Source organism: Manihot esculenta, chromosome 11, assembly GCF_001659605.2.
Source record: "Manihot esculenta cultivar AM560-2 chromosome 11, M.esculenta_v8, whole genome shotgun sequence".
Taxonomy (NCBI): Eukaryota; Viridiplantae; Streptophyta; class Magnoliopsida; order Malpighiales; family Euphorbiaceae; genus Manihot; species Manihot esculenta.
In genome coordinates this window covers 32,053,634-32,075,557 of record NC_035171.2, presented here as the reverse complement: position 1 = coordinate 32,075,557, position 21,924 = coordinate 32,053,634, and the positions used below count along the sequence as shown (strand labels likewise).

The 21,924-nt window shown below is 33.3% G+C and overlaps 3 protein-coding genes across 5 annotated transcripts; 1 reads left to right on the top strand and 2 right to left on the bottom strand.

The window, feature by feature from the left end:
- Nucleotides 1-141: 141 nt before the first annotated feature.
- Nucleotides 142-5,453, bottom strand: LOC110626007 (serine carboxypeptidase-like 51). 2 transcript variants are annotated; one of them, XM_021771733.2, is made up of 15 exons: nucleotides 4,289-5,453; nucleotides 4,101-4,158; nucleotides 3,685-3,744; nucleotides 3,505-3,599; nucleotides 3,264-3,371; nucleotides 2,925-3,165; nucleotides 2,747-2,790; nucleotides 2,598-2,665; nucleotides 2,383-2,488; nucleotides 2,032-2,246; nucleotides 1,841-1,910; nucleotides 1,631-1,681; nucleotides 1,477-1,529; nucleotides 1,243-1,375; nucleotides 142-376 (listed from the first exon to the last, which is right to left on the bottom strand). In XM_021771733.2, the coding sequence occupies exons 4-15, from the start codon at nucleotides 3,589-3,591 to the stop codon at nucleotides 299-301; spliced, it is 1,254 nt and encodes a 417-aa protein (XP_021627425.1). In that variant the 5' UTR covers nucleotides 3,592-3,599; nucleotides 3,685-3,744; nucleotides 4,101-4,158; nucleotides 4,289-5,453; the 3' UTR covers nucleotides 142-298. The 2 variants fall into 2 exon arrangements, with proteins under 2 accessions (XP_021627425.1, XP_021627423.1); XM_021771731.2 differs by lacking the exons at nucleotides 4,101-4,158; nucleotides 4,289-5,453 and having other exon boundaries at nucleotides 3,685-4,092.
- An 8,194-nt stretch (nucleotides 5,454-13,647) lies between these two features.
- On the bottom strand, nucleotides 13,648-16,917 carry LOC110625980 (serine carboxypeptidase-like 51). 2 transcript variants are annotated; one of them, XM_043961547.1, is made up of 13 exons: nucleotides 16,659-16,917; nucleotides 16,475-16,569; nucleotides 16,272-16,379; nucleotides 15,947-16,187; nucleotides 15,819-15,862; nucleotides 15,672-15,739; nucleotides 15,496-15,601; nucleotides 15,201-15,400; nucleotides 15,046-15,115; nucleotides 14,881-14,931; nucleotides 14,485-14,537; nucleotides 14,254-14,386; nucleotides 13,648-13,825 (listed from the first exon to the last, which is right to left on the bottom strand). In XM_043961547.1, exons 1-13 carry the CDS (start codon nucleotides 16,783-16,785, stop codon nucleotides 13,748-13,750), a joined length of 1,374 nt encoding a protein of 457 aa, XP_043817482.1. In that variant the 5' UTR covers nucleotides 16,786-16,917; the 3' UTR covers nucleotides 13,648-13,747. The 2 variants fall into 2 exon arrangements, with proteins under 2 accessions (XP_043817482.1, XP_043817483.1); XM_043961548.1 differs by having other exon boundaries at nucleotides 16,272-16,369; nucleotides 16,659-16,820.
- A 2,415-nt stretch (nucleotides 16,918-19,332) lies between these two features.
- LOC110627192 (protein RGF1 INDUCIBLE TRANSCRIPTION FACTOR 1) lies at nucleotides 19,333-20,948 on the top strand. Its single transcript, XM_021773463.2, has 4 exons — nucleotides 19,333-19,599; nucleotides 19,680-19,859; nucleotides 20,037-20,258; nucleotides 20,559-20,948. The coding sequence occupies exons 1-4, from the start codon at nucleotides 19,597-19,599 to the stop codon at nucleotides 20,790-20,792; spliced, it is 639 nt and encodes a 212-aa protein (XP_021629155.1). The 5' UTR covers nucleotides 19,333-19,596; the 3' UTR covers nucleotides 20,793-20,948.
- Nucleotides 20,949-21,924: the final 976 nt, after the last annotated feature.

Genomic DNA, 21,924 nt, shown 5'->3' with positions numbered 1-21,924 from the left:
AATTTTTAAAAGAAAGGGTTCAGCGCTCAAGAAGGCAAAAACCGAAAATCACCAACACCAGCAGCTTATATCCATAACATTTTATTTTCTTTGTTTGTTTTCTCTTAAAAAAAAAATTAAGATAAGCAATAAAGGAAAAAAAAAAAAAAAACCTCCAAATTTCCCTGTGTAAAGCAATAAACACGGTAATAAAAGTAACAGCATAGCAATTAACATATTTCTGCTTGATAATTGAAAAAACAAAAAAAGAAAAAAAAAACTTATAATTCCTCCCCGTTTTGCTGCTGCTGCTGATTTTCTAACTAGTTAGAGCTGCAGGCGATTGTGTTATGGAACTTATCATCTTTAACGTAATGCAGGGCTCATCCACTGGAACCTGAAATAATCCAACCATACCCAAAAATAAAACCTTAAAATATATGAAAATTCCAGGTTAATTTTTCACATTTTGTCGTTGACCCAATCTATCTATCTATCCTGTCTTATGATCTGTGTGTTGTCCAGTGATGAGTCGTTGTTTCATTATCACTGTTCACTCTATAAATAAAGCTTTTTTATCTTCAACGTCATGCTTATGCATGCAAATAATAATAATAATAATACAAACTGCAAAACAGTTGCATGCATTGTCAGCTTCTTAGATGACGTCATTCTCTTTTTCTTTTCTTTTTTTTTTCTGTCTTCAAATTTCAATTTATTTTGTCCAGTTTGCTGCTGCTAACATCCTTTTCACTGTCGCCCATGCCAGAGGAACATTTCTAATAAATTTTCAATTGATAATAAAGTATATAATATAATTATTTTTTTAATATAATTTAGAACCATTTTAGATTAGAAAATAATAATTATAACATAGTGATAAATTGTTTTTTTTTTTATTTATGAAAAAATAACTTACAATGTTTAAAAATTCAGAAAATAAAATTATTTTTCTTCAAATGATGTAATTTTTTAATTAAAATAATAAATTTCATTACCCAATTTTTTAAATATTTGAAAAGTCAAAAAATTGAAAAATATTTTAAAAAAACATTTCCCCACATTCAGAATTAAACATTTGGAGTTAAATTGAGATGAAGAGACAGAGAGATTATAAAGGAATCATGTGAATGTGGCAGTAATAATGGTGTAATCATAAGAGTGTTTGAGTTGTGACAGTGATGACACAGAACACATCTCTATCAGATAAATATGAGAAAAAAAATTAAAAAATTCAGTAAATAAATATAATTTCTGACTTACAAAATGGCCAGCTCCAAGAATCCAATAGAAATGCAAATTCTTGTATGACTTTGTGAATCCTCTTACAAGCCTTTCTTTACCACAAAACAAAGCTCTTCTGTCTTTTTTCTGAAAATTCTGCAGCCCTTCCCACCTGAAAATAACACACAATTAAATTAATTAATTAACCTTTCAGTATTATTTAAAAAAAAAAAACAATGAAAACCCCAAAAGAATTATTAATTAAACTCTTACTTGAGCTTCTCAACCCATGCTTCTGTCCCCCTTGTTGCACAAATCAGATCAAGCTACAACCAATCCATTTTTTTTTAATTAAAAAAAAGATTATGTGATTATATGATAATAATTGCAATAATATATATATAAAATCTCAATTAATTCCTCATACCTGCCCATTATATATAGTCACATTTACCCCTTTAGATAAAAGCTCATCAACCTGCCAAAAATAAAATTTTAAATTAAAATATTTAATTATGAATATAATTTATATTCAAATTCAAAATCTCTAATTAAAAGAGTAAAAAAAGAAAGACTGCGCTTTTAATAAAATTTTTATTAAAAGAGATCAAATAAATCATGTTATTGAAAATATTACCTCTTTAATTCTTGCTTTCATAAAATCACCTTCCATTGCTTCAAATACTAATTCAGACTGTTGACCAAATCTGTAAACAAAAGAAGAGAACTATACATTTCAATCCATTTTCCTTTTTTTTTTTTATAAATGTCACTTAGGCAACAATTAATTAATTAATTAATTTAATTAATAGAAAGAGGAAAAATTACTTGATATCATCAGGGATGATCTTGATTTTCTTTCTAATTTTATTTATAAAATCACTTTCTTCGTCATCATTTCCACCTGGAATATACCTCGCAGACTTTAAATATTTAGAATATTTCTTCAATGCAATTTCCTTAGAAAATTGCCTTCTTGTTGTTGAAGCTATTACTGATGATGAACCAGATACTGTACCGGCCAACATGAAATTATAAAAATCCTGCAACCCAAAAAAGAATATTTCTTGAATTTTTAAACTATAACTTGCATTAACTAAACCTAGATTTTTGAAATAAAAAATAAATTAAATTATAATTAACCAAGGAAAAGATTTAAAAAAAAAAAAAAAAAAGTACCACATTGCCGGTTCTTTGGGTTACAGAATCTTCAAGATCACTCCAAGCATTTGTTGCATTAACATAGAGACCTTCTCTGATTTGTTGCTTAATCTTCTGAGCCATACTGTTTATTAAAATTGATTTCGATTTATATAAATAAAATAATTAATATCTTACTATCACAAGATAAATTAATAATAACAAAAATTCTAAAAAGAAGAAAGTATTAGAACCTGTGTATAATCTGAAAATCTTTCTTGTCTAGCCTGGAGATATCTTTCAGAAGAGGACCCCATGAAAGCTGCAATATTAAGATCATAATTATGATTTATAACTATATATTCTGAGAAGCAAAATCAACAATGAAAATAATATTACTCACCACAAAATCTTCAGGAGAAATCCAACTATCTCCCAGTGCCACTCCTGAGAAAACAAGAATTCATTATCACAAATAAATTAAATTCTTCTTGTTGGAGATTGTTGACGGCCTAAAATAAGAATGGAGCCATGTAGCCCCGGTCTAAGTAAGTTTTTCCGGATTGTTCACAAGCAATTACCTCCAAGTTTAAGCTTCAATCTCCCTTCTTCAATGGCTTTTAGAGCAGACAATGCAAGAGTTACTGCAAATTTTCCTCCATAGGATTCTGCAACAATGTACAGAGGACTTCTCTGCAGGCTCTTATTTCTGTTAAAAATCATCTGCAATAATTTAGTTAAATCTGCTGCTGCCTCTACATCATTTTTCACCAAGAGATTTATGTCCTCAACAAAACTGAATCCTGTTCCAACTGGATTATCCTGCATTTTTCATTTATTAAAAATTGAATCCCATTAATGCATGCCAAAGAAAATCAAGAAATTTTACAGCAAAGTTTTTTTTATCATAGAAGACTTACCACAAACAAGAGATCAGCAACTTGTAGCCATGTTGAATTTCGAGGTTTAAATTGGGTGTCCAATGGACCAACCTCCTCAAAATTCCCTATTGAAACACCTGATGCACCCTATATTAAAAATAAAAAAAATCAAATAAAAATGGCAAAAAAAGGGAAAATTTTATATAAATAATGAATTATAGAGAAAATTTATCAGGGTTTTCATCAAAATTGATTGCTTTATAACAGATTGAATACTCACAGGTCCTCCCTGTAGCCAAAGAATGATAGGCCATGGCTTGGAAGGATTCTCAACTCTGTTTGGACTTCTATAAAGCCACCAGAACATGTGTGCCTCTGTTTTATCCCAATTCATACAAAATTAAGCTTCAAAATAATTGAAAATTAAAAAAAAAATGGAAAAATAATCCTTTTTGCTTACTGGGTCTGACTCTAACATATCCCCATTCTTCTGATCCAGCTTTTGTTTTGTCAGCAATGGCTGTTCCTCCATGAAGCAGAGGAATCAAGAGGAAGAGAGAGAGGGAAAAGAGAAGAAAGTTTTCCATTAAAAAAAAAAAAAAAAAAAACAGAGAAGACTTTTCACTCACTTCACAGCTTGATCAGAATCATGCAAACAAGGAAGAAAATGTGCACACAAAAACACACAAATCGATGATTAAAGAAGCTTTTTCTTTTTTCTCTCTCTGCTCTGAATCACTCAGAATTTATAAGAAAAATAAACAAATGCAGGGAAATTTAAGCTAATAAATCTATTATTTGCATAAATAGAATTTTTTTAAAAAAAAATTGAAAAGGAATTTAAATAAAAAGAAGAAAATAAAAATGTATGCTCACTGGGGAGAGAGTTTTGAAGCTATACGACACCATAACGAAGCCTAATTCCACTTGACCACTGCAAAAACCGCAATCGCCAATCAAAAAAAGAAAAAAGAATTTGCAAAATCTATGACTGTTAACTCAATATTTTCTCCTTTATCTCTATGTGTGTCGTTTTGATTTTTTTTTTTTCAAATAAAATATACCTGGATTTGTAAAGTAAATTAGCAACGAAAATCAATTCAATGCCACAAACCGTGACAAATTATTAATTCCGTTACTAAAAACAATAACGGGTGGTCGCGCTGATAAAAAAAAAATAAAAAAGAATTAGTTGTTGATTGTAGATAATATAAGAGGTAACAGACACACACATATGACAAAACGTCAAATTTGCTAAAACAGTTAGCTTCACATGGTGGGTCTGCAGAAAGGTGTCTTTTTTATTTTTTTAATTATATAAAAGTATAATTTTTTTTATTTTCATTTATTTACTTTTAATATTACTTATCTTTGCAATACTCACATAAAAAGAGTTAAATGAAAAACAAGTGTATATGCTACAGGAAAATTCTTCTGATAAAAAAATTAATAAATAAATCAAAATCATAATAAATTCCACAATGCAAGTATACTCTATAAAGAAAAAAAAATCCAAATTATATAATGTTGTAAGTAGCAAGTGTCTTTTCATTTGGGTTTGTGGGGATACTTTGGGTATGAACTAAAATCTTTTAGGCTTTGAAGCATCTCAAGAAGATCCCATGAAAATGAAAAAGGGAAAGTAAAGGACCCCATTGCGGAAACCTTTTCAAAAGTGCAAAGAGCTTGTACTCATGTGGTCTAGCTTTTTTAAGAAAAAAATTGTGGTCTAGCTTTTGATTTTTTTTTGTTCATATAATTGTTCCTATTGAAATTTGAACTCAGCTCTATTAAAATCTAGCATTTGCTTTATTTTCAAATATTTCCTCTATTACGACTGTTATACACAAATTATACTATTTTTCTATACTTAAATTAAGTACTTTTTTTTTAAAAAAATCAAGTGGGTCTTTTTTTTTTTTTAAAGTTTGTACATAAGCAAAATAATTTATTGATTGCAAGGGAAAAAAATGCAAGAAACAGGTTGCTCCTAAGCCAGCAAAATTAATCAATACATTCAAACAAAACAAAGCAACAACCACTAGAAAACAAAGCTTTCTTTGTAATCTTTGGTTGTTAGGCGATGTAGTTAATTTGTTTTTATATAAATATTATTTTGGACAAATTGGACTTGTTAAAATCAGCCTGTTTGTTTATTTAAATTAACTTGATTATATTTTAAGTTTGTTTGGATTTGAGTATGTTTTAAACTTAATTGAATTTTTATTATTCAAACAATTTTATAAAAAAAAAGAAAATTTGAATCATCCATTATTTAAAATATCATCCACTTGCTTATTTCTTTAATGCTGCATTATGCATCAAAAATTTTATATATATCGAGAGTGTTCAAATATTAAAGGAGTATATAAAAGGAGACTATTTTTATAATGATTTAAAGTTAATTTAATTTTATTTGCATTTTAATATATATATATATATATATATATATATATATATAGATCGTAGTATTTTATTTTATATATGTTGAATTAAAATTTCAAAATTTTCTTTATTGAAGGAGAGTTCTGACTTTCTTTTATTTTTATGCACAAAGTTGTGGTTAATTATTCGATTGTTTCTTGAATTTAATTTCTATTTGTTATGTTTTTAATTTGTTTAAACACCTTTCTTTTAATTTTATGCATAAAGTTGTGGTTAATTATTAATTGTTTCTCGAATTCAATTTCTATATGTTATGTTTTTAATTTGTTTAAACACCTTAATGCGACTGAATTTAAAGGAATTTTTTTTATTTTTTATTTTTTAAAAAAATTGTTATTGTTTTTTTTAAGTGAGAGAATAAATTAATTTAATTGCTTGGTGGTTTAACTTATATGTTTAAATTTTGATCAAGAATTTTAAAATTATTTGACTTGTAATACCCGGCTAGATTTCGACATCAGAATCCCTACTTTCCGGCGGAATCTCCGTTAGAATCTGGAATTCTGAAGATACCAGAGTCTTTTAGAAGGGTAAAAGGTGTTTTCTAAAATGTTTTCACATGATTTATGGTTTTAATGCAAATGAAATGGGGTTTTGAAAAGAAAAGACCAAGGAGTGCATTGCCAGGTTCGGCCGCCGAACATGGGATCGTTTAGGGGGCAAGTTAGGCTTCCGAAACTGGCTTTCTTTAGACCGCCGAACTCCATGTTCGGCCGCCGAAAGTGGTGAAGTTTTGGAAGCAGGTTTGGCCGCCGGAAATGGTTGACCAGGCCACCTATAAAAGGCCCTCAGACCGAAAATGGGCGAGTTTTCTCCCCATTCTGGAGCTCAAGTGTGTTTATGCCCTCCCTTGGTTGATTTCATGTCTTTCCTTCAATCTCTCAAGGTTTTTATAAGTTTTATGGTTGTCTTGAAGAGTTTTAAAGCTTAGATTGAAGTTTTGGAGCTTGGAGATCTTTGGAGCTTGGATTCTCCATATCTTCAAGTTAGGGTCGTACCAACCCTCGATCTTCAAGAGGTAAGTGTAGATCCTTGCTTTCCTTTATGTTTCCGAAAGTTTTAAGTAAGTTTAAAGAAGTTTTAATGCTTGAGTATGGGTAGATATGCATGTTAAGGGTTTATGTGGGTTTTATGCTCAATGTATGTTTATGTGATGTTATGTTAAGAGGTTTAAGTTAGTTTTTGCCCTATATGCATGTGGGAGTGTATATGCATGTTTGGGAGAGAGCATGTGAGGTTTTGGGTTGCTGTGGAAGGTTTGGTTGGCTTGGATGCATAAGAGGCTAAGTTCTGGATGAACTCAGGTTCGGCCGCCGAAGGTGCCGCCGAACATGCATGAGTTTCGTCTCTGGAAGAGACTTTCGGCCGCCGAAAGTAGCTGAGTTTCGGCTCTGGAGGGACTTTCGGCCGCCGAACCTGCCGCCGAAAATGCCCTGTCCAGCCTTCCTTTGCATGCTTTCTATGATTGTTCTAGGATGTTTTAGAGGGTTATTGGGGATTTGTTTATGAGTTGTTTAGAGTGTGTTTGGCACCTCATTCGAGTCCACCTTTGTAGGATCGGACCCGAGGGACCGAGGAGGCCAGCAGTGTTAGCTGTTGCAGAGTCAGTGTAGCGTCTGCCAGAGGTGAGTGGAACTAAACTGATCTTTTATATTAAAGAAAATCAAATGCCTAAAGCATTTTCATGCATCATGATTATATGTAATAGGTTGATTGCACTAGTGTCACGAATATGATGCATTGCATTATTTACTGCTGATGTGGATGGATCAAGGCGACCTCAATAGCCCATAGATCTGTTATGATTGAAAGTCCTGTGTGAGCTCCTTTAGGGGAGCCGGGCACTATGTTGGGTAAGTCCTGTGTGAGCCCTTTTAGGGTCGGGCACCATGTTATGTGATTGAAAGTTCTGTGTGAGCTCCTTTGGGGGCCGGGCACCGACAGAGGGAGTTTTGAGGTCATGTCCAATCCGTGATGTGAAATGTTTGTGTTGTGGCACATTTCATGAAAGCATATAATTAATGAACTGTTTTATTGTTCTACTCACTGGGCTCTTTAGCTCACCCCTCTCCCCTAACCCCAGGTTTGCAGGTCCGAGGTAGTCCAGGAAGACGTCAAGGGTAAATGTCATGCTTATGTAATAGATTAGCATGTTAGCGTGGACATGTAATGTAAATTGATATAATGTATTGTAAGATAATGTAATGTAATGAAATGTAATGTAAGGTAGAGTTATGTTTATGGATTAGTGATGTGCTTGGCCCTAAGGCTTGGTTAGTCCCTTTTAGTACATGATGTATGTTATGTTTTGGTATTGAGTTGTGTGTGAACCAGACTTGTGGCATGTGATGTTTACCACGCTAGAGTATTTGATGAGGACTCTAGTGGAGGTCTTATGTTTATGGTTTTGAGGCATGCACAGGTTAAGTTTTGGTTCATCGGATGTGATCCGAGCTTGATGTATGTAATATTGACCCAGCTAGAGCTTTGATGAGGACTCTAGTTTGGGGTTCTTTTATGTTTACAGTTATGTAGCATGCAGGTCAAGCTCGGTATATACATCAAATGTTTAAGTTTTTGTGTTAATGTTTTGATCATGTATGAGATTTGACCAGGTGAGAAGATGTATGTTAGGCTTGCTACGGGTCCCGGCAGCCTTAAGCCTATCTGGATCCTAGCGCCGATAGCGGTCCGGTTTCCGGGTCGTTACAGAGTGGTATCAGAGCCCTAGGTTCACATAGTTGGACCTAGAGTGTGTTGGGCTCATAGATGTTGTAGAAGGGCAAACACAATAGGCAAAATCATGTCCACTAGGATAGAATGTAGAGTCCTATCTTGTATGATGATGTGCAATATTTTATGCATGTGCATTGATGATATGCTATGTATGTGATGCAGGTTCATGTGTTTCCACATGAGTCGTATGATGCTAATGATGTTTGTATGCTTGTGTGTTGTTCTTCAGCGGAGCTAGGATGCGAGGCACTCGTCGATCTGTAGAATCGACTGGAGTTTCGTCTGAGAGGGAAGGTATGGACACCTTTCCCCCTGCTCTGCCAAGAGCGCAGTCGTGTAGAGTCGGCAGATGGGGAACATCAACGGACCCTGGAAGGTCTTTTGATGTGAGCAGAGAAGGAATGGCTCCAAGAAAGATGTCAGCTAGTATGAGGGAAGTAGAGATGGATGTTCAGAGAAGAGATATCAGGTTGGGAATCAGAGTGTCAGAAGAAGGTATGGGAGATTCTCAGGAGGATACTCAGACTCAGGACTCCAGAATCTCAGGTTCAGGAGGAATTGATCCCTCCACTCTGAGTACGACTGCCACAAGAAGTAAGAAGTGGGGCAGAACTCTGAGGGGGAAGAAGAGTAAGTTCTGGAAGAATTTGAAGACTAGTCTGGGTTGTGGTACTGGTTCAAGCTCTGGCTCAGGCAGTTCAAGATGCAAGAAGTGTGGGAGACCACACAAGGGAGTCTGTCGGTATGGGACCAATCTATGTTATAGGTACGGGCAGGAGGGGCACATAGCACGTGAGTGTCCCATTGCACCCTGGTTGGCACAGTCCCAGCAGGCAGCTTCAGGTAGAGCGGCTCAGCCAGCAGCTTCAGCCCTGTTGCAGGCCAGTGGTCGAGGCAGAGGGAGAGGTGCATCCTCTTCTTCGGCAGGTTCCCGTGGAGAAGGTCCGTCAGCTCCGGCTCGGATCTTCACCCAAGCTTAGCAGGAGGCAGACACATCAAACACAGTGGTGCCATGTATGCTCACTTTTGAATGTTCTGATGTGTATGCTTTTGTGAACCCTGGTGTTTCTCTTTCTTTAGTTGCTCTAGGAGCCGTCGAGAGGTTGAGTTGATAGCTTCTAGGCTAGAGTGTCCTCTTGGGGTCAGTGGATCCGAGTGTGATCCATCTGTGCAGAGTTAGTCTGCCGGTTCAGTTCAGTGTCCGTTGAGGGTAGATGCCTTCCACCCGACCTTGAGGTCCTAGACTTGACTGTCTGGACGTCATTCTAGGGATGGATTGGGTTTTTCTACTAGTGGTACTACCTGGGTCCGCAGAGACAAGGTAGTCAGGTTCAGAAGACAGAATAGGTCAGAGGTAGTCTGTTGAGGGGACAGTGTAGGGGTGCCTAGAGATTTGATGTCAGCCTGTCAGGTTCGTAGGGGGAGTAGAAGGGGTTGTCAGAGGGTGCGAGCTCTTGTTGAGAGTTTAGCAGTCAGGTCAGAGAACCAGCCTCAGTGTTAGTAGTTAGAGAGTTTTTAGATGTCTTCTCTGTCGAACTGTCAGGTTTACCATCTGACAGGGAGATAGCGTTTGGAATAGGAGTGGTGTCTGGACCCAGAACCATTTCTAGTCTTCCCTACAGGATGGCACCTGCAGAGAGAGAGGTAGTAGTCAGAGTAGTGGCGAGAGCTTAATAGACAAGGGTTTTATCCGACCTAGTACCTCACTCTGGATTGTTTCAGTGTTGTATGGGAAACGCAGGATGGATCCTTGAGACTTTGTTGTGACTGGAGGCAGTTGAACAAGGTCACTACCAAGAACAGGTATTCCCTACCTGTTGAGGGTTAGAGCAGAAGTCAGGTTAGTAGAAAAGAAGGAAGAAGAGAAAGGATCAGAGTGCGCAGCGGAAGCTTATAGAGTTCAGGAGAAGGTTGGGGTATTGCTAAGGTGTCTCCTATGGAGAAAATCCATTCGGATTTTCATGTTCCTGTGTTATGGAAGTTCGTGTCAGATCTAAGTGAGGTTCTTAAAGGACCAAAGGTGGAGATCTTGGGGGGGTCTCACCTATGTTGAGCAGCCAGTGCGGATCATTGACACACAAGTCAGAAAGAGAAGGAACAAGGAAATTCTGATGGTGAAAGTCCTTTGGGACCGCCAGGGTGGGAGAGTTTGCTTGGGAGAACCGGGAGCAGTATCCATATCCCTTTTAGGAGGGAGTTTTTTTAGGTTTGCTTGCTTGTTTTATGTATGCGTGATGCTATATTTTGAGAATGCCTGTTTGTTCGAACATTCGGGGACGAATGTTCTTAAAGGGGGGAAGAATGTAATACCGGGCTAGATTCCGACATCAGAATCCCTACTTTCCGGCGGAATCTCCGTTGGAATCTGGAATTCTGAAGATGCCAGAGTCTTCTAGAAGGGTAAAAGGTGTTTTCTAAAATGTTTTCACATGATTTATGGTTTTAATGCAAATGAAATGGGGTTTTGAAAAGAAAAGACCAAGGAGTGCACTGCCAGGTTCGGCCGCCGAACCTCAAGTTCGGCCGCCGAGCATGGGATCATTTAGGGGGCAAGTTAGGCTTCCGAAAGTGGCTTTCTTTCGGCCGCCGAACTCCATGTTCAGCCGCCGAAAGTGGTGAAGTTTTGGAAGCAGGTTTGGCCGCCGGAAATGGTTGACCAGGCCACCTATAAAAGGCCCTCAGACCGAAAATGGGCGAGTTTTCTCCCTATTCTCGAGCTCAGATGTGTTCATGCCCTCCCTTGGTTGATTTCATGTCTTTCCTTCAATCTCTCAAGGTTTTTATAAGTTTTATGGTTGTCTTGAAGAGTTTTAAAGCTTAGATTGAAGTTTTGGAGCTTGGAGATCTTTGGAGCTTGGATTCTCCATATCTTCAAGTTAGGGTCGTACCAACCCTCGATCTTCAAGAGGTAAGTGTAGATCCTTGCTTTCCTTTATATTTTCGAAAGTTTTAAGTAAGTTTAAAGAAGTTTTAATGCTTGAGTATGGGTAGATATGCATGTTAAGGGTTTATGTGGGTTTTATGCTCAATGTATGTTTATGTGATGTTATGTTGAGAGGTTTAAGTTAGTTTTTGCCCTATATGCATGTGGGAGTGTATATGCATGTTTGGGAGAGAGCATGTGAGGTTTTGGGTTGCTGTGGAAGGTTTGGTTGGCTTGGATGCATAAGAGGCTGAGTTCTGGATGAACTCAGGTTCGGCCGCCGAAGGTGCCGCCGAACATGCATGAGTTTCGTCTCTGAAAGAGACTTTCGGCCGTCGAAGGTGCCGTCGAAAATAGCTGAGTTTCGGCTCTGGAGGGACTTTCGGCCGCCGAACCTGCCGCCGAAAGTGTCCTGTCCAGCCTTCCTTTGCATGCTTTCTATGATTGTTCTAGGATGTTTTAGAGGGTTGTTGGGGATTTATTTATGAGTTGTTTAGAGTGTGTTTGGCACCTCATTCGAGTCCACCTTTGTAGGATCGGACCCGAGGGACCGAGGAGGCCAGCAGTGTTAGCTGTTGCAGAGTCAGTGTAGCGTCTGCCAGAGGTGAGTGGAACTAAACTGATCTTTTATGTTAAAGAAAATCAAATGCCTAAAGCATTTTCATGCATCATGATTATATGTAATAGGTTGATTGCACTAGTGTCACGAATATGATGCATTGCATTATTTACTGTTGATGTGGATGGACCAAGGCGACCTCAATAGCCCATAGATCTGTCATGATTGAAAGTCCTGTGTGAGCTCCTTTAGGGGGGCCGGGCACTATGTTGGGTAAGTCCTGTGTGAGCCCTTTTAGGGTCGGGCACCATGTTATGTGATTGAAAGTTCTGTGTGAGCTCCTTTGGGGGCCGGGCACCGACAGAGGGAGTTTTGAGGTCATGTCCAATCCGTGATGTGAAATGTTTGTGTTGTGGCGCATTTCATGAAAACATATAATTAATGAACTGTTTTATTGTTCTACTCACTGGGCTCTTTAGCTCACCCCTCTCCTCTAACCCCAGGTTTGCAGGTCCGAGGTAGTCCAGGAAGACGTCAAGGGTAAATGTCATACTTATGTAATAGATTAGCATGTTAGCGTGGACATGTAATGTAAATTGATATAATGTATTGTAAGATAATGTAATGTAATGAAATGTAATGTAAGGTAGAGTTATATTTATGGATTAGTGATATGCTTTGCCCTAAGGCTTGGTTAGTCCCTTTTAGTACATGATGTATGTTATGTTTTGGTATTGAGTTGTGTGTGAACCAGACTTGTGGCATGTGATGTTTACCACGCTAGAGTATTTGATGAGGACTCTAGTGGAGGTCTTATGTTTATGGTTTTGAGGCATGCACAGGTTAAGTTTTGGTTCATCGGATGTGATCCGAGCTTGATGTATGTAATGTTGACCCAGCTAAAGTTTTGATGAGGACTCTTGTATGGGATTTTTTTATGTTTACAGTTATGTAGCATGCAGGTCAAGCTCGGTATATACATCAAATGTTTAAGTTTTTGTGTTAATATTTTGATCATGTATGGGATTTGACCAGGTGAGAAGATGTATGTTAGGTTTGCTACGGGTCCGACGGCCTTAAGCCGATCTGGATCCTAGTGCCGGTAGCGGTCCGGTTTCCGAATCGTTACTGATCTTAGAGTTTCGCATTAATCACTATAAATAATAAAAATAAAATATAAATCACTATAAATAATAAAAATAAAATATAAAACTTTAGCGTGGTTCACCTTTCAACATATAATTATGCATTCATCTTCCATTATAAACAATAAAATTATAAATTATCCATTATCATACACTACCCATATTAAGTTAATCAATTAATTTATCTTACTCTTCTATAAAAAATAATTTACTATAACTACGTCATATCATCAACTACATATATAAAATCCATTTTTACCTTAATCCAAAACTTCTTTTTTTTTCATGGGAATGCACTCTCATGATAAACCTATATGATAAATAAAAGTCACTCTCCTCGATTGGATAAGATTATTCTCAATAAAGCTATTTCTATAATAGAAAAGGCCAAATAATTTATCAATCATATTCCTATATATAATTATAATATTAGACCCTTCAATTATTATTTAATTATTAATTTTATTGAGTTTAAAAATACAAAGTTACTCTTTATAGTTCTTTTTCTATTAAAGAATAAGACTCTCACTTTAATTAAAAAATAGATTCTACTAAAATTATGAGTTACAAATTTAATATAAAATTTTTTCTTGTTGAATCAGCTTTTGTATAGTGTTTTTTTTTTTTTTCTAGCTTTTATTCACTAAACCCATTTGTATAATAGAGTTGATGGTTTGGTGTAATTATTTGTGAACAATTCTCCTTGTCTTTTTTCCTATGCAGAAGAAGCTGCTGGCGACTCTGTGATTGCCCCTATCATGTTTAACGCAATGCAGGCTTGGTCTACTGGTACCTGCAATGCACCTCATTCCATCAAATCCAAAATGTTAGGCTAACAAAATACACTCAATTGCTTCATCTCCCCATTTCAAAAAAAAAAAAAAAAAAAATTAGTAAACTTTATCATTAATAATGATTTGATCCCATATTTTAAAATTTAAATTATAGTAAGTTTAATTAATTTATTAACTGGTGGAAATCCTAAGAAGATACAATTAAATTATAAAGAATATGCAAACCAATTAAAAAATTTGTTCTAACTATTAAAATCAATTATAAAAATAAAAACATTGCTCTACCAACCAGAACCCAGCTGGCCAATCATGGCATCATAGCTTAGCTAGCTAATGATTGCACAACTATTAAAATATTCTCATGTCAATGGAAGAGATCTTAATGTGTAAGATGTGAAGAAGTATGAGTTTGGTTTTGTTTACTTACAAAATGGCCAGCTCCGAGAATCCAATAAAAATGGAAGTTTTTGTAGGATTTGGTGAATCCTCTTGTGAGAATATCATTACCGCAGTATAGAGGGGCTCTATCCATCTTCAAGAAGCTAGGAAGCCCTTCCCATCTGAAAATCAAAAAATAAAAATAATTATTCTAATTAACCACAAACATATCAAATTAAAGTACTTAAAGAGGAGTAATCAAATTTAAATCTTTGATTACTTAAGTTTGTCCACCCATGCTTCAGTGCCCTTGGTTGCACAAATCAAATCAAGCTACAATTAAAAGAAAAATAAATACAATTGTTAGAAATTAATTGAAATAAAATATTAATTATTTTAATATTTCATAATTTATTTTCATAATCTCTAAATATTATATTAAAATACAAAAACTATATTAAAAATTATTATTAAATCAAAACTTTTTAAACGTTTAATAATTGGATGCTGCGCGTACAGATTTAGTCTGATAATAAATCTAAGAGATTTTAAATTTTATTCTTTTAAGAGATTTTAAATTCTACTCTTTCAATCCTCAAGAGAAACCAACCACACCAAGACCAGAAACCATATAGATAGTGCCATACTCAAGGAAGAGACTGAAAAGAAATCTTACTTGCCCATTATAGACAGTCACATTCACCCCTTTAGCCAGAAGCTCATCCACCTACAAACGCATTATGTATCAGAATTGAAACAGTACCAAACCATTTATCTCAATATTCGTTTGATTGATAAAATAAAATAATTTATTTATTAATAATGAAATTAATTATATTACCTCATTAATTCTTGGTCTCATGAAATCACCTGCCAAATTGCTGAATACTTCATCTGCCTGTCCCCCCCAGCTGTAAACACCAAGCTTATCCTTTTTAATGATAGAGATAATTATCATTAAGCAAGATAATCAATTAAACCAGAATAAAATCATACCTAATATTATCTGGAATAATCTTTAATTTCTTTTTAATTGGACCATTCATCAAGCTATCAATATCACCATCACCACCAGGAGATGACCCCAAAGAGCTAAGATATCTAATGTACCTCTTCATTGCCATTCCTTGTGAGAGTTCTGCTGCTGTTAGAGATACTGAGTCCATTCCAGAATCTAAGAGAAAATTGTAAAAATCCTGAAAAAAAAAATCCACAAAATTAAATTCTTTCATTGTAAAAAAAAAAAAGTTAAAATTAAAAATTTTTTACATGTTTATAGGATTATAAGTACCACTGAGCTACTGCTTCTGCTAATTACTCCCTCAAGTTCTGCCCAAGAATTTGTTGCAGAAGCATACTGGCCGTCGCCAATTTGCTGCTTAATCTTCTCTGCTAAACTGTTTTATAATGAGATTTGTTAGATAATCAAAGAAGTTTAATCTTAAGATTGATTTTTATTTTTGGCACCTGTTTGCCTTCTCAACCCCATTGTTATCTAGCCTTGAGACATCTTTGAGAAGAGGACCCCATGAAAGCTGGCAAAAAAGAAAAGAGATTTAAATCATAGTAAATTAAGGAAATTGCAGAATTTTGATTTACAGATGCAGAACTCACCACAAAATCTTCTGGGGAGATCCAAGTATCACCCAATACAACTCCTGAATATTGAATATTAATTTAGCATATCATAATCATAATTTATATAGTAATTAAAGTGAATTAATTATATAACAAGAAATTACCTCCAAGTTTACCCTTCAATTTTCCTGATTCTATAGCTTGAAGAGCTGATAATCCAAGAGTTACTGCAAATTTGCCTCCATAAGACTCTGCTACTATATACAAAGGACTTTTCTGCAGGCTTTCAATTCTGTTGAATATTTCCTCCAACAATATGGTTAAATCAGTTGCTGCCTCTTCATCAGTTTTCACAAATAAATTTGATTCCTCTACATAACTGTATCCTGTACCAACTGGATTATCCTGCACAAATTTCATAATAAATTATGATTAATGAGAGAAAAAAAAATATTAAAATTCAGTTTAAGAAATGGCTGAGTTGATTACCACAAATAAGAGATCAGCCATTCTCAGCCAGGTTGAATTTCTTGGCTTTAGATTGAGATTCAGTGGGCCAATTTCTTGAAAATTCCCTAAACCAACACCTGATGCTCCCTTTTGTAAATTAAATAAAAACCCATAAAGTAAATAAAGAAAAAATCACAAGATTGGAAGAATGAAGAGAGAGTAAAGCAAATATTGAAACATACAGGCCCACCCTGCAACCAAAGAATAACTGGCCATGGCTTGGAGGGATTTTCAACTCTGTAAGGACTTCTATAAAGCCACCAAAACATGTGTGCTTCTGCTTAGTTCATCACAAGCCCAGATGAATAAACACTTTTTCATTAATAATTACTTTCAAAGACAATATAATGGAAAATTTTTGCTTACTAGGTCTGACTTGTACATATCCCCAAGCTTCTGACCCGTTCTGGGTTCTTGCAGCTGTGGCTATGGCTTCATGAAGCAGAGAAACCAAGAACACAACACAAGCAATGAGAACACTCAAGTTTCCCATCCAAAAAATGGAGAAAAGCTAGATACCCACTTCACAGATTCAATCATGCAGTGGCAGAAAGAATAATTATTATTATATAAATAGACAGAAGCTGTGGTTGAAATGAAACTTTCTTTGTTTCTGTCTGCAACAGGAAAAAGCAAAATATGGCAAGTTTTTAAAGGAAAAAGAAATGAGTATGTTTGTATGAAGGCTAGTTGTTTAATTTTGACGTGGATTTAATGCGAGGTTTTTGCTATCTTAAATTAATTAGACTAATACGAAATTTTTTTTAAAAAAAAATGTGAATTTTGAGAATAGAAAAACTTACCCAACCAGTAATTAATCCAAATTCGAGCAAATTCTGAAAGGGAATAAGAATAGAGGTGGAAAATTCCCGTTCGATCAATATAAAGTAATTTATAATAGATTTTAATTTGTAGAAAAATCCAAATAATTTGGATGCGATATAAAAATTGAGAAAAATCCAATAAATAATATGCGCTAATTTAAAACTTTTTCACATTTAACTCGATAGTTTAATGATTAAATTAACATTTTTCTGAATAAATCTAAAAATGTTTCATTGTTTGCAGAAATTAACTTAAATATAGTATAAAAATAAGTTTAAATAATAATTTAATAAATAATTTACCAAAATTATATTAAAATAAATCCCAAAATGGTGTATAAAATAAGGTAATTTAAAATCATTGGAGAAAACCTTTTTAAATAATTGAATGTCTTAATAAACTCATTGATGAGCATTTGTTGAATTCAATTTAAAATTAAATTGAATTAAAATATTAATATTTATAAAAATTAAATTAATTTTAAATAAAAATTGATTTAAATCGAATCAATTTAATTGGATTATATTTGATGAATTGAATTCTTTAATAAATTTTTTATTTTTTTATACTTTATTTTAAATATTTTAAAATTTAATTAAAATATTTTTGTTTTAATTATAGTCTAATTTTTTTATATTGTAAAAATAATATACAATAGTTACTGATCCGTTCGATTTAATTTTATCAATTTTTTACTAATTAAAATTAATCAAATTAAAATGATAAAAAATTTTAAAATTAAAAATTAAACTACATAAAACAATAAAAAATTTAATTAAAATTTTAAATTAATTCGAACGGATAGATGTTTTCAACCCCTATTGAATACTGTTCCTACGAATTATTTCCACCCCCACCTATTTTTCCTTGTAAATAGAAATTGAATGCTTCCACCTAGATTAGAGGCTTGGAGATGGGATTTGGACTTTTAGTTTAAAGAATTTTTAAAACTTACTATAAGAGATCATTAAATTAAATTGTAAATTCTATTTTTAAATTTTTTTTGTATCATTAGACAATTAAGTCTATGTCAATTTCTCAAATTTCTTGATTGATCACAGCCAGCTAGCTTTCTATGTCAGCCCATATGGCCAACCTGGCAGTGGGGCAAAAATCAACTCTTCTTTCCCATTTATGTTTCACAGATTTAGATCTATCTCATGTTTAAATGATTTTCACCGTTTAAAGTAAAAATATATGATTGAGATTTTTTAAAAACTAAATATAAGTTAGAAAAAATTATTTATTTATGCAATTTTATCGGTCTATAATTTGATGATCGGTATTTGAAATAATTTATTTTATTAATAATTTTTTTTAATTTGATCGGTAATTTTTTTATTATTTTTTAATATATATATATATATATATATATATATATATATATATATATATATATTAAAATATATAGAAATAAATAAATGTACATATAAATGTCTAATTTGGGGCTCAAGCTCCGATGGCAGGCGAAGGGGAAAGACTTTTAGCATATCATAACCAATTTGCTTGCCCTAAAGGTCTCCCCTCTCAATCAATCTTTCCCAAATTACTGAAAAGAAGTTGACATGGCAACAAGTCATTAAAAAAAGTAGAAAATAAAATCATAAATCATTCTATGAAGTTTCAAATTCATTTAGCATTTTAAAAATTTAAATACATTTTAAATTTATAGAATTTATTATAAATTACTTAAACTTAATTGTTATTATCTGAACTCATTTAACTTTATATATTTTTAAATTTAAATCGATTTTCCAAATCTCATTGATAAATTGGTAAATTGAATTAATTTTCCAGCAAACTTCATCGTTTAGATGTTAGAGGAGAAATTCATTTTCTATTTTCAATCTATGCTTTTATTTCTTAAATTTTTTTTTTCCGCCATATTTGCTTCAAGCTTAAGCTGACCCAAACACTTGGGCTACAATTAATGCAATAGGCTTATCAACTCCTGAGTGAACCCTACAATTCCAATCTGGGGCTCTTTAACTTCTAGACTTACATGGATCTCAAAGAAATTTAGCCCATTTTCAAGTTAGAGAAGAAGACGATCGATGGTATATAAGAGAAAACATTTGGAATCGAAGATCTACAATTTAATTATTGAAATAAGATAATAAATAATATGATAAAAATGAAAAAAATGGGTTTTTTTTTTTAATTAAAACCAGCCTATACGTAACCTTAAATTTTGCCGACCTTTGTGTGTCTTGGAAATAAACGCAAAACAAGAACTCTATACTTTTGCGTAAGCTCCAAAGTACTCCAAGTGATCTTTCTCTTTTATTTTTTCTTTTTCTCGAATCCTTTCTTTCTCAAATCCAACGATTCAAAACCCACTGTAACCTACCAGCCCATGATTTCATTTTGTCCTCTTTGATCTTTCTCTCCTTCAATTTGCTTATGAATCTTCATTATCTGCTTTCTCCTTAGTTGGCTTTGAAGAACCCATCACCCATTTCTCTCTCATTTCTTGTTAATGGTAATGCATTATTATATATGTGTAGTTTTCAGTTTTGGTTATGATTGTGTAATGTCTAAATTTTCCCGGTTGCCAAACAGGAACAAATGCTGGTACCACCATGGCTAGAATCATTGTTGTCATCTTCATTCTTCAACATTTGCCCTAGGCACCAAGATTCCCCACGTAATGAGTGTAATATGTTTTGCCTTGATTGCAAGAACGATGCTTTTTGCTTCTATTGCAGATCCTCCAGGCACAAAGATCATCCAGTTATTCAAGTATGTTGATCTTCTTCTAGTTCTTGATCATGCAGTTATTCAAGTTCTTCTTCTTCTCTCTCTCTCTCTCTCTCTCTCTCTTTCTTACTTGATGAGTCTTTATTAATGTGTTTTAATGCTTAATTAAAACGGATCGAGATTGTCTGAAATGTGGGGGTGTTTTTTTTTTTTTTTCAGATCAGGAGATCATCGTACCATGATGTTGTTAGAGTTACTGAGATTCAGAATGTTTTGGACATAAGTGAAGTTCAAACTTACGTTATAAACAGTGCAAGAGTTCTTTTTCTAAATGAAAGACCACAGCCTAAGAGTGGTTCAAGCAAAGGAGTCTCTCATTTATGCGAAATCTGTGGAAGAAGTCTCTTGGACCCCTTTCGTTTCTGTTCTCTTGGATGTAAGGTAAGTCATCCCCCCCCGCCCTTCTTCCCTTTAATTTCACATTTACAAAATTCCCATGACCTTGTCGAAGTCTAGCATGCTTATATACGAAACGTACTGAATTAGCTGATTGTATGCATTTAAGTGCATGGAAGTATTGTGAAAATTCTTGTCTGCATGAACATATAAGTGCAGGGAAGACTTACCTGTGCTAGGTAAACTTGATCGAAACTTGCAAGATTGACATCATGTGGGTTAATTGTGTTATTAAATTTTTTTAATTGAGTAATGGTGTAAAAGATAACTTGGGATATAATTCAGCTTGTAGGAATAAAGAAAAATGGGAGTGACAAGTTGAAGGTAACAAGTAAGAAGGAGGAAATGGAAGAAAGAAAGGAAGGAATTGGGGGGAGAAGATTGCAATCAAAGGAAGAAGAAGAAGAAGAAGAAGAATTGCGTGTAGGAAGCCAACAAGACATGTATAGAAGCAATTCTCACAATTCCAATTCAAGAAGAAGAAAAGGCATCCCTCATAGAGCACCTTTTGCCTCCTAAATTTAATTAATTAATTAATTAATTTTTTATATTAATTAATCTTTATAACTTTGTAAATGATCCAGCGCATTCCTCACAATCAACCACATGGGATTGAATTAATTTACTAATTAAGGTGTATTTAAAGAAAATAAAGAAGATTTTTATTTTATTTTATTTTATATATTCCATATAACTTTAGGTCAGATAATTAATGATGGTAGCATTAAAGTTTGGGAAATGGAAATTATGTTAATTATTTATGTGTACACGCAACAGTTCCTCAGCTTATTTTAATTGCTTGAGCTCATGAAACATGCAAAAACATGTATAAGATGCTAAGGAAATCATTTATTATTATTATTATTAATTAACAATAATAATTTCTCATATTTTCCCTTTCAAACTATAATATAAGTTTACACTTACATATTTAATTTGGTGATAAGTCTATATAAATAAATTTGAGAAATTTCAGATTCTACTAGCTAATCCCCAATTTTCAATTCAAAAAAATTATAATTTGTGTTTTGCTTTTCTTGTTTTTCTCTAGCTAGGATAAAATGATAGATTATATATATATATTAAATAATTTATAAAAATTATAAAATAATTTTTGATATAAAAATAAAATATACACAGTACAATTATATAAATCGATTACTTTCCAAACTTAAAAATTATAATCGAATCAAATTATTATTTTTAAAAAATTGTCAAATATGAACAGTTTAATTAACTTATTGTAAACTTACTTCGGTTTTAAACAGATTGTTTTGTTGTTTTTTTTTTTAAAAAAAAAAAGAATTTGATTAAAAATATTTTGCAAAAATTATGGATTAAACCTTGCAGGTGCAGCCCATTTGTCAGCTCGGCCTGAATCCCATCTATGATTTATCAACTGGGCTTACTTTGTTTGTCAATCTGGGTCCAACTACTCACTTTATTAAGTTCTAGGAAATAAGATTTTCTTTATAATTTTTTTTGTTGAAAGGAATAAAAAAAATCAAAATATTTAAAAGTTTTAAAAGAGAAAAATAAGTGGATTGAAAAATAGGTTTTAAATAAATAAATAATATATATATATATTGTTTGGCACATTGAATTTAACATGTACACATATTATAAATTAATAACTAATATCAAAATATTA